This window comes from Lepidochelys olivacea (genome assembly GCF_965140295.1).
Source record: "Lepidochelys olivacea isolate rLepOli2 genome assembly, chromosome: 1".
Lineage (NCBI taxonomy): Eukaryota > Metazoa > Chordata > Testudines > Cheloniidae > Lepidochelys > Lepidochelys olivacea.
Window position 1 is genome coordinate 232,093,229 of NC_140411.1, and position 12,770 is coordinate 232,105,998.

General features: G+C 40.5%; 1 protein-coding gene across 1 annotated transcript; it reads right to left on the minus strand.

The window, feature by feature from the left end:
- Positions 1-528: 528 nt before the first annotated feature.
- On the minus strand, positions 529-11,059 carry MED21 (mediator complex subunit 21). The gene is made up of 4 exons (XM_084616790.1): positions 10,741-11,059; positions 9,513-9,627; positions 7,127-7,227; positions 529-3,301 (listed from the first exon to the last, which is right to left on the minus strand). Exons 1-4 carry the CDS (start codon positions 10,780-10,782, stop codon positions 3,125-3,127), a joined length of 435 nt encoding a protein of 144 aa, XP_084472916.1. The 5' UTR covers positions 10,783-11,059; the 3' UTR covers positions 529-3,124.
- Between the last annotated feature and the right edge of the window lie 1,711 nt (positions 11,060-12,770).

Here is a 12,770-nt window from a genome sequence, read left to right on the forward strand (position 1 = left end):
CTTTCCCCTTTTCTCACCCCCCCACCCACAATTATGAGCAAAATTACTCCTTACACACTTACATTTTGTGGGTTTTGGGGGGTTGGAAAGAAGGGGAGAAATGCACTGCACAGCCTTAGCCCCCCCAACACACCTTTATGCAAGCATTTACCTGTTTTCAAGCTCTACCTTGTCCTGAACATAACCAGTACATTTGGTTCTGCTAGTTTTAATCCACTTTCCATTAGCACTGAAACAAAATGCTGTCTATGAAAGCACTGCCATAACATATTACTACTCGCTATATGAATCATCCTTATTTCCCCCATTCTGTGCTGCAGACCTGCCTATAACTCAGACCGGACCACCGAAGCAAGGGGGAGCAGGCTGAGCTGCTAGGTTGTAGTTAAAGCGCAGGTGAAAGTTTGCACTGTGGGACTCATGCACATCAGTATGTGACCCACCCATGCTGAGTAACAAATGGAAGGGTGTTTTAGAGGTTATAACTGAAAAACAATCACCCCCTTTAAAAAGAAAGCATTCAACCAATTTCCTTGCTTTGTTTGTTTTATTTTTATTACATTGTCCATAACCAAATGTTGACATTTTAATAGAAATGCTGAACTAGACATCAAGGGGACACACAAACAGTGTGCATGCCCTACTTCACACCAGCATAAGAGTTAAAGTTCTTCAGATGCAGAACAGAAATAGCTGCTCTGACACTAGTACACACTTTAATATAAAGGTGGCCGGCACATTAACATACTAGAGTAAGCAGCAAGCACGAAGAAAATGCTACACTAAGGCAACGTTTTAAACAAGGAAATCTGGAATTCCAGCAGTAGCAACTTCCTAATATTCAAACAAAAAGAGTACAAAACTGAATATACAAGGATGGTGTAACTCTATAGTAATCATGCAAAGAGAACTTCTGAATGGTTAAGAAATATTGAGCTTGGGTTTACTTCTGGCAAGTTAACAGCTGACAAGACAGATATTAGTGCCATTGTGCAACTACAGAAATTAAAATGTAGATAGGGAATCCATTTGAGTGCTATTTAATCCATCTCTACTCTGTTGAACTCCTATAGCAATATATTAATCCTCAAAACTCCTGTGAGATTGGGAAATTTTCTCCATCTTACAGATGAGAAAACAGACAAGTGTTCACTAATTTTGGTACCTCACTTTCAGGTCACACAACTTGAGACACGAGCATGTTTTTTTAGATATACTGAGCACAGCTCCTAGGACTTCAATTGCAGTTGGTGTCTGACATGTATTTTAAAAAAGAAAAGAGTCAGACCCTCAGAGTCAGCACCCAAAATTAGTACATAGTTGTGACAGACTGAACTCTAGTGATTTACCAAGAGACAAAAGAAACCTATGGCACAGCATGGGCCCCACTTCTATATGAAGTAATAAACCATGTTTCCCTTCTTCCTTGTATGTAGGTACTGCAGGAGTCTCACAATAGCAGGTGAAGTTTAGGATTTAATCACACTTAAATGGCACATTTCCATTTTAGCAACAACTAGCAGTACTTACCACTTTGTAAGTAATTATATTGTGAAAGTCCTCTTTAGAACAGCAGACTGTTACAGTGGTAAGCGTACAAGGTGTGTCCCATGACCTACTCAACTCTTCTTTTTACAGCACAATTTAATGGGTGTATGGCTCCTTGAATGCATTGCCAGTGGTAGGTTGCCAAAAAACAAGATCAAATTGTTTCAGATCAGCTGAACACAATAGAAGTGTAACAATTCCATGTACATCAGGGAAATTTGCCCAGTACATACAGATAAACAATTTGAATCAGGCAAATAAGTAGACTATATGCACACAGACTCCGAGAAAAGCCAGTCTATCTTCAAGGCCAAAGTAAAACTTTTAGACTGCTAAGGGAGAAGGGTGTACTCCAGTACTATGCCACAAAGTTCAAATATTGATCCAAACATCCCTAAAAGCTTGTGGGGTTTGAAGTGAGCCCAATTTTCTATATTTTTAATTCACACCATTGGGGCACAATTTTTTTCAGTATGGAAGAACTCTTGAATATCTCAGGGACTACCCCTTTCATATTTACACTCACACAACATCCATGCAGTGGCTACAGCAACTGCTTACACAGAAGAGCAATATTAGAAAAGAAGTTAGCTTCAGCTCTTCCATCGCTGGCTTCTATCCCCACTGGACACCTTTTGTTTCTTCTCCAATTCCTCTGATGCTACTGAGAGGAGCTGCTGGTTGTAGTTGCATCTACTTTTACAGGCACAGGCTTTGCCATGAGAAACCTGGCATCTGTAGAAGCAACCAGAAGCAAAGGGGTAGAGCCAATTCCATAAGACCTGCTAGCAGCCTGCAGGGAACCAGCAAGTGCATCAAGAACCACTACTGCTCCACAGTCCCATTTGTGAACCACAAATTTGACAGACACCTGATCTTGGCTTTGGCTCTTTAAGTATTAACAGGATGCAGCTGGCAAGAAAACTGCATACTAGCTTGCAGCCAAAGAAGATAAAATACAGTCAAATAATAAGTTTGCCAAACTGTCACAGCAGAAATGGTAATTAAACAGTATATATAGCAATGCAAGAGGTGAGCACTCGAACAACCTCAGAATGCACAGTACTTTGCTCATAGAACTCTGCACAGTGAAGCACAATTTCCTGTAAAAGCCTCACAATAAAATAAGACACCCTAATCTTGAAGATTTAGAGGAGAGGGAGGTTACCAAAAATATGCTGAGAAAGAACTTTCCCTTATTGCCCAGTAGGAATATACAAATTTACATTGTGAAGATGACCGCGCATCAGATACAAATCTATGCATAAGAGAAGCTAAACTTACCAAAAAAAGTAGTATTTTGAAATAAAGGAAACACATTAAATGTGCAGTGCTGGAGCAACACGAACACCAATTCTTAGTTTATAAATGCTTTCCATGCCAAACTTGAGACTATATAACAAGACTTTTAGGCTTTGACAAGTGACATGCTTTTACCATAATCAGTGCACTCAAAATATTTACACAACAGTATGGCTCAATATTATTGTGTTTGATACAGAACTTTGTTTTCAAAAATATGATTTTATTCACAATCTAATAGTTCATTTTTGCAGCAAAATGCTGCCCCCTGCTGCTATGAATCTGGAACAGGTTGGCTATGAGTACCACTTCTGGTCTTCAGCTGTGATTGAGCAATATCTGCTAGGGCACTCTGTATCTTTTCTAGTAGCATATCCCCACGATAAACAACCTCTTCCAGACGGGCAGCTGCTTCATGGTTTTCCTCCTCTAACCGATACAGACTAGCAGCCTTTAAATACAAAAGAAAAGTTAGGGGATTGTGATCACCACATAAGGCAGAGTTTTCTTCAAGGGAATGGGTGGAGAAGTTGTCCATGCCTGTGATGAAACCTAGTAAGACACCCATCTTTAGCTCCTACATCAGTCATTCTCTGCTGGAGTACAAGAATATCATTTATCCATTATAAGTTTGCCATCTAAAAATGCACTTCTTGCCTGGAGATTAAATTCATCAACAAAAATAGATGTTTTGTATCTCATATTGCCAATTTTAGATGAACTCAACTACAGCTTTCTTAACAAACAAAAACCAGAACCTTTGTCCCTACTCAAAAGAGATGAGTAAGGTGTAACACTTTCAGATCTCATGGTGTTAATTAGCAGGGTGGATAAAAATCAATGATTTTTTTTTTTAAATTAAAAAGATTTTTTTATATAAATCTAATTTTGAGGAAAAAACTTATCTAAAGATATCTCATCATGGAATAAGGATTATAAATTCTAATTCTATAGTATGAAACAGTATATTCATGTAATGTTTAAGAAAAGTTTTGTAAATGAGTTCCAATAGTTCATTGATTAGGACCCAACCTTATGGGGTTCCACAGGCTTCTGTATAGATTATTTATGTTAAACTTTCTATCTACCCAATGCTCAGTCTAGAGGATACAATCAGAGATGCTTACTTTTGCAGTTCTCAAACTGTGAATTTGTGTCTCCAGAGGTAACATGCTTGTTAACAGCAAAAGCATTTTAAAATAAATAAATAAATATATGGAGGTGAGAAACAACAAGCCTCAGCCCTATTGTCCCTCTACAAATTTGTGTACACAGAGTCAATCCCTTACCTCTCTCTACAAGCGCAAACTTTCAAAAAGTTCAATGAATAGAAGATTGCTGGGGGCGGAATAGATCTGGACAAGAAAAAGAAGTCTGGAGATAAATGTGAGAAACGCTTGTTTTCTTAAAATATTACATGTTTGCTGTTGAAGGAAAAAAAACAGAATACTTAACGATGTTGTTTTAGTTAAATAGAACAATTTAAAATGTCCGTCTGGTGATGTTCTCCTCCTAATACAGCATGGCAAGAAAATCCTCCAAATATTAATGATTAACCTGGTGAATTGGAGATAATTCACCTCCCAATTTACCTTTGGTAAATGAAATAACCAAACAATCATTCATTTTCTGATATAGCTGTAAAACTAATATACAAAGTTTTCAAAATAAATCACTGTTTAAAAATGTATAGTGTGCACCTTCTAAAAATGAAACCTAAATCTCTGAGTTGTGAAGAATATGGATTAAGATTATAACAACCAACAAGAATGCACTTTTACGTAGAAAACCATGATTTAATCGAGTCTTCCTGATTAGTGATTTAAATCAAATCCACCCTGTCAATTAGTTTGTACTACATTCCCCAACAAGCTCATCTTTGGAACTGCACAGCCAGTGCCTCCAGTGAGGGCCATTAGACATATACACGTGGAGGACAATGGGAATTAGAATCCAACCATTTGTTCAATAATTTAACTGTAAATCGTATGACATGTGACAGTAGCTAAAATATGGGCATTTATACTAAAGACATGGTAATGGACTAGCTATCTGAACAGAAAAGTGAAAAAAGGTCATGTCTTGGGAGAACAAATGTGGCAGCCCCATCTATTTAGGATACTGTTGGTGGCACACTGAACAAGAGATGCCACTAAGGGTTACTTGATTAACAGCGAACACTCTACTGTTGTGAGATTTATGCTGCTAGCATGCTACAGACTGTTCAAAGCTCAAACTGATCTGATCAGCCACTCACATGTTCACAGAAACAAGACCAATCAGTGATGTCATGATCATCTTCGAACTCGGACAATCGTCATCATTTAGGATAAATTCATGAAATCAGGTTTCAAGTCCCGCTACATTTTAAGTTACGCATTAGTGTCAATAAATTGAGTCTTTTTGTATTGCACCTTTAGAACCTCCACTGTTTTTCTGAGGTAAGCATTCAGCCAATTTCATCCATCCCTATAACATAGCCCCATAAGGGTGGATGGTGACATTTGTTTGCAACACCACACCAATTTAAGAATGGAAGTAAATAACAAACAAAAAGCCACATCCAATTGGAAGTGTAACCAGAGGACAATCTGACCAGGACTAAACATCTATCCTTGCACAAAGGGGCCATGGAATCTAATCATCACAGGCACTGGTCAAGGTCTTTTTTTGAAAATGTAAATGCAGTGGCCCCTAAAAATCAGGCATAGACACTGCTGCAATATCAGCTCAGAGGAAAGCATGCTGTCTACTGGGTTATCAAAACCAGTTTCTGTAGTGCCTTGGTTTTCCCAACACAAGTGTCATTAGGGTCAGACATGGCTCAGCTATGAAACATGACAACATCATAATCTGTGGTATGTCTGCACAGAAGACTAAAAAACTATTCAGGTTATTTATATGGACTGTGAAGTTACACTGATGCTATATGGTCTGAGTTTTTAAATGTAACTAATATGTTTAGTCACTACTATAACTAGAGATCTAGCAGAATATAGCACTTTTGTTCAATATCCTATTTATGCTTCTCCAGTTTAGACATGTCTAATCTCTTTTGTAATCTGCATTTATCCTCTGCAACTCTGAGACTATCAACTCATCTCCAAGAACTGAAAATACAAAATTTACTCTTCCCATCTTAAAATTGCTTCAATGTAGCATAGGGAGTTAGGGCTCATCTTTGTACACATACTTACACAAAGTAATTTTAAAAAACACTCAAACTAGGGCTAGGAAGGGCAAGACAGGTGGGCCACCAAGCAAGACTTGTAGAAAGAGATGAGCATTGGAGTAAACTACGTTGGGAGGTAGGACTGATTGCTGGAGAGACCCTAGCACACGGGTTCTCAAACTGGGGGCTGTGATCCCTCAGGGGGTCACGAGGTTATTGCAGGGGGGGGGGGTCGCAAGTTGCCAGCCTCCACCCCAAATCTCGCTTCACCTCCAGCATTGGTAATAGTGTTAAATATAAAAAAAGTGTTTTTAAACTGGGTGGGGGGATTTGCACTCAGAGGCTTGCTGTGTGAAAGGGGTCACCAGTACAAAAGTTTGAGAACCACTGCCCTAGGAGGAGGCACATGGGCCCTTCTGAGGGAAAAAGGTTTGGGGAAGCAAGTTTGATCTGCTGACCTGCAGGAAGGTTTCCTTGTGGAGCTAAGAAGAGGAAAGAACTGTAACATTTCAGAAATACTGAAAGTCCTTTAAAAAATGAGTGGTCTAGACACAAAGCGGTAGTACCATGTCAGATACAGCAGTTTTAGTAAACTCGCTTGTGACATGCTCTTATAGAGATTGGATGAAACCTGTTTTGAGAGCCAGAAAACTTGCAAGTTTCTTTTAATAAAGAAAAACAAAAGGTATATTAAAACAGTTGTGTGTTTAAATAAACTGAAAAAAACCACATGGCTCTTAAAAATAGTTTCAGATGGTGGTGGAGAGGGCAGTTTCTTTAGGAGCCCCGTGAAAAGAAAAATGAATTTAATATAGCTCAGAGTTCCAAGGTTTAAGTCTTCCCATCCCGCTTCAAGTTTTAAGTTATTCAATGTAATATTTCCAATAAATTAAGCTGTTGATTACAGGTACTTTTTTGGGGGGGGGCACAGGGGGGAGAGACAACAAAATATTCCCTCGAACTTTTTTTTTTTTTTTTAAAGGGAGCTAAGATTATATCCTTTATGCCACCTGTGATTTTGGGCTGGAATATTCAGAGGGGATTAAGAGGGTGGAGATTTTTTTGCTGTGTTTCAAGTGTTTTAGATTTTAGTGATATTCTTACCTGCAAAGCTGCTGTTGATTCTTCACTAGGTAATGAATCTATTAAAACATCAATATCCTTAGCAGTTCGTGCAATCAATGCCGCAAACAACTGAGCATATTCTATAAAAACAAAAATCAGATTATCTATTACAATTTAATTTACCTTTTTAGAGGAGAGCTGTGATGAACTTAGTGCTCACTGAAGGTACAAGTCACCTAGAATTTTACTCTGAATTTCAGAAGATTTATACTGATTTCTAACTCCAATGTATTCTTAAATTTTAAAAACTCTTTCCTGTATTAAAGACAGTGATAATACCCTTCCATCTCAAACCATAGATTGTTTAAGCTAGGATCAGAATCAATCTAACAAATGGCATTGGAATGGCTGCCTTATTTTGCAAAGAGACAGCTAACTCTTAAGCCAGATACTCCATTCTAGCAGCATATCAAACATTCCAGTTACAATGTGTTACATATTCTGGAGCATCGAGATACTCTAATGTTTCAATTCGTTCCTTGAATTTGGTCATTGTGCTTGTTAAAAAAAGAGCAAGGATTAGATTAGGATAATGCGAATAAATCTGAAATTTATGAAATGTTTACACAAACTTGGTAACAGACCAAGAGAAGGATTCTTAATATGGTTGCTTAAAAGATTTACCACTACAACAATTAACGTTACCACTTAAACTTAAAAATGCTCTTACTTTGTTAATGTACAAATTCACCTGAAAAGCTCAGTTTTCACTTTGTTAGTGACAGGATTTTAATTTAACTTCTAAATAACATGAAAATGTGTGGAGTACTTTCAAAAAGAATATTGCTAGTTTAAAGTCAATTCTGAATGAAAAAGTTTTAAATCACATTACAAGTAAAAACGCCAGGTTACTATAGCTGAAAGATTAAGAGGGAGAGCTGTATTTCCTCAGCTTACTTTGTACATTTGCCATACTTTTAGTTATATTCACTGTTTTCCCTGTTTGTGTAGATCTCTCACAGCTGCATGGGAGAGAAAATTTTAATATAGGAAATGGACTATAAAATTCAAGGATAGGTGTAATAAGCTATATTTTCAAACTTGATTGTTTTTCAAAATGACAATGTTTACTTAAATGTGTACTGTGACATCACCATATATCACCTTGATATAGAAATACTGAAGTTTTACAGATTGTACTTAAGCTTTCAGAGATTATCAGTACCTGAAGATAAGAAACTTACAGGGAGACTGATCTGCCAAGAAAATTTTGACTTGCTTAGAACCTGGACTTTAACCTGAACAGTTACAATATGCTGAAATACAGCTTGCCTTATCTAGAGTTTAAGATGGTTAGATCACGTCAACTTACATGATCTAATGCCTTTAAACCTTAAACAAAAACTTGGGCTCCTGAATCATCACTTACTAGATACCAGTATCTTTGACTGGACCAGCTGCCACTAGAAAGGCAACAAGCGAAAGCTCTGCTTTTTGCACCTTTAACTAGCTCCTCACAGAGGTCTCCAATATCAGATGGCAAGCCCTTATAGGCCACTGTAGGACTGGCTGACAGTCTTCCAGAACTGCAACAGAGCATCATTTGTGCACTGTGCTAGCCTTAGTTGAGATTCCTGAGGTCAGGCCTAATCTGATGCAAGACATGTAAAATAAAGGGGACTAAAGAGCCATTTAGGCATATAATGTGTCTTAACTATAAAGCCACATTTAAAAATTCTCAAAACATTAGGGCCATTCTGAGCATATAAATAAATATTTTCTAAATATCACATATCCATATGACTGAACTTTCTTCCCAGCTTGATTTGTTTTTCCATCTGAAGTATGATATTAGATCATATATTTGCTTTATCTTTAGAAAAATGACCAGAATTAATCTGTAAAAAAGTACAGATGGAAAAGAGTTTTTGGTAAACTAATATGAATGTTAACTTTTATAACTGCAGACACTAGCGAGAGAAGGTATTATTCCAAAAACATTAAAAGCAAAACCAGATTGATAGCTAGATAAGCTTTATACTCAAACTAATGTAAAATTTCATGAGACTAGTTCATACTTGGTTTGGCTTTTAAAAACAGAAGTTTCCTGAACACTGACTAAGAATCTCCTCATAACCGTGATCCTTATAAAAATGACTGATGTTTGAATTACTAAATCTATATAAAACAAGGACCCCGAGACACACACATTTCTGTGCTTAGCTTTGTCAAAAAATATTTCGCGTCTCAATCAATTAACTTCCCTACAGAATGTGCAATTATCCATAACTTCGCCTGAATCATTACAACTGTTACAACATCTGAAGAAAGTTTCTTACGCCTGAAATTACTTAATTCTAAATTGACACTACCTATTTTACTAGAGAGTAATCATGTTTAGTTAACGGACACAGATAAAACCGACCTTCTGTAGGATTAGCTGGCTGGTCTTTGTTTATCGCTGTCTGAATGTTACTGAAGGAGGCAGGTGGGCCACACTGCTGCAATACCCCAATCGCATTACAAAACTGATCTGCAAGCTATAGACAAGATGAAATATATTTACACAATCATACTATCATTTTAGTCGGCATTTACACTAAAGATAGTCAGTTTAAACTTTTTGCCCCATCAACCAGTTCACAGAATTGCACTTCAGTAAATGAAAATGGTTAATCCAAGTCTGTGGTAAAGATCCCAATCCTGCCTTCCATGCAAGTGGATGTCTCTGATTGCACTGGGACCCCATGCCAATGCATGTGTCCACTCCCACAGATCAATTAGCAGGACCAGGGATTAATTAAGATGCTACCATTAGCATACTCAAGTCCAGGACAAAAATTTGGTTCCTAAATCCTGGCCTTTAGCAGCTCAGCCCACTGCAGAGATAACATGCTTTCTCCCATTCCCCTGGCCACATGGATAGTTGCTACCCAACCAGTTACTGAGCCTGGTGAAATTAAGTAGGAAGATTATTGCGATCGGAGACAGACGTGGTGTAGTGACATAGAATATCAGGGTTGGAAGGGACCTCAGGAGGTCATCTAGTCCAACCCCCTGCTCAAAGCAGGACCGATCCCCAACTAAACTCATAACCCTGAGCTTAGCAGGCCAATTCTCAAACCACTGAGCTTCTGGGAGCAACTCCCTGGAAAAGCAGCCCCCCGCAGGTCGGGACGGGGAAAAGCCCCCCCCCCAACTCCACACAACCCCACGAACGGGCTGCTCTGGCCATTCCGCACGCTGGCAACAGCGCCGAGCCCCCCCCCCGCTGTGCACGGCGCGAGCTCCGTGCTGGCGGGGACAGACTAGCTCCGGGGCGGCGCGAGCGAAGCGAGGCGCCCCCCGCGCTTCACAAGGGGAGGGGGCGCGAGAGCAGCCGAGAACGCTTAAAAGCCCAACGGCCTCGGCGGGGTTTGTTTTTTTTTTTTAAACCGACGCCACTGTTATCCCCGCCCCCGCTCCGACCAGCGCTGAGAGGGAGCAGACGCCTCGGGTTTGCTACCCCGCCCCCGCGGGGCCCAGAATCCCTCCCCCCAGGGCCCGGGAAAGGCTCGGAGGCGGCCGGGGAGATGGAGGGACCGACGCTCGCTCCCCGCAACCGGGCGGGAGCCGACTCGGCCTAACCCCGATCTGAGCCGCTCCAGCCTCACCGAGTTCACCGCGTCCTGCAGTTGCGTTAGCCGATCCGCCATGACGCTGCCCGAGCGCCCATCCCGATTCCCTCCTGCCTATTGGACAGAGCCTAAGCGGGGCCGGGCCGGGCAGCCAATGGGTGCGCTTGGTGTTGGACGGTTGGCCTTGAGGGGGGGAGGGGAAAATGGGCAGGGCTTTGCGTTGTTCTCTGTCGGGTCCGACGCCCGGCGGCGGCCACGAGGATGCTTTGGCTGCTGCGGGGTGCGCGCCCCCTGCTGGCTGAGAGGCGACTCGGCAGCTGCCGGGGCCGCCCTCCGGAGTGAAAGGCCAAGGGCGGGGCCCAGGGTCCACGGAAGTAAATGGAAAGAGTCCCGTTGACTTCTATGGGCGTTGGAGGAAGGGGCGGGGCATCCTTTGGGGGGAGGAAGGGCGGGGTCTGAGTGTGCGGAGTGATGAACAGCGTCATGTGATATAAATAGGGACGGAAAGAAGCTGGCCCAGGATTGTTTAAGTCCCGCCCCCTAGGACTCACAATGTATTAAACCTTTTTCCTCGACTGGGTTGCAACTCTAAGGGTTTGGACACAAGCAAGACTCTCAGGTCCCGATTCCCTTAGTGACAAGTGCAATGGTTTGTGATGCACAATTTAGCCCATTCTGCTGTTTTAGTGGAAGACCATGAATGGCGGGGAAGCCCCCCCCCCCCCCCCCCCCGCTCTAGGCCAACAGGTAACTCAGAAGGGTGGAAGACCATGAGTGTCAAGGAAGCCCCCCCGCTCTGGGCCCAGGCTAGCCTGAACACTTCTCCCTCCTGAAGGCTGCTGTGTTATACCTTCCGTTTGCTTTTGTTTTGTTGCATAGTTTTGTTTTATCCTTTTTGGTGATTCTGTGTAAGTGTTACACAAATAAAACTCTTCTGCTTCAAAAAAAAAAAATAAACAGTCTTGAGCTAGGATGAAAGCAAAATTGTAGTTCTTATATTGATGCACAGATTTATCATTAATTTGCAGTGTTACCAACTCTCAAGCCCAGGCTTCAGTAGTCTAGTAAACACACCAGACTCTCAGATTAAAAAAAAAAAAGTTTTTACTCTTCATACTCCCAGAGAAAAGTTGGGAAATGGAATGCTTCAGAAAGCACAAGGCAAATTAAAAACTCCATATTCATTATTTTTAAAATAATCTCACGATTTTTAAGACAACCTCATGATTTTTGTATTATTAGGGTTGGCAAAACTGCTTGAGCATGTTGTTGATAAACTCTTAGTCGACTAGGGCAATCATAGTTATGCAAGTAGGTACAGAATCTTCAGGCCTGGTCTACACAAGAAAATTAGATCAGTTTAACAACGTGGATCAGGTGGAAAAAATCCACACCTCTGAGCAGTGTGTAATTAAATCAACCTAAATCCCCCTGTAGTTAGCGCTAGGTCAAGCAAAGAATTCTTTCATCAGTCTAACTACCACTTGTTAGGGAGGTGGATTGCTTATGTCCATGGGAGAATCCCTCCCATTGGTGTAGGTAGTGTCTACACCAAACCACTAGAGTGGCACAGCTGTAGCATTTATTTAAGAGTACACAAGCCCTTAGAAGTTGGGGATGGAAGTGACACGTTAGGGCCAATGTAAGATTCTTTGCTACTGTATAATTACTTGTGTGTTTTCCAGTCTAGTTTCAGAGGTCTCATGTAATGTGGTTTCCACCTCTTTCCTTGGGAGATGTTTCTATAGCCCATACATTTTACTAAATAAGAAACTTTTCTTGATATTCAGTTTACATTTTATCTATTTTAATTTCTTCTCGTACTCCCACTTTTACTCCCTTGAACTATTATAAACAATTCTTTACTAGCCTTGGAGTTTACTCCCTTCAAATATTTGTAGAGTGCTATCACAAATCCTCCTTGGTTGTCACTCAAGCAACACAGCGTCAACATTTTCCCTCATAAATCAGTCACTCTGGATCCGTGATCATTTTCTTTTTTTCTGAACTCCCTTCAAACTATCAATATCTTTCTGGTAATGAGGTGCACAGAACTGAACACAAAT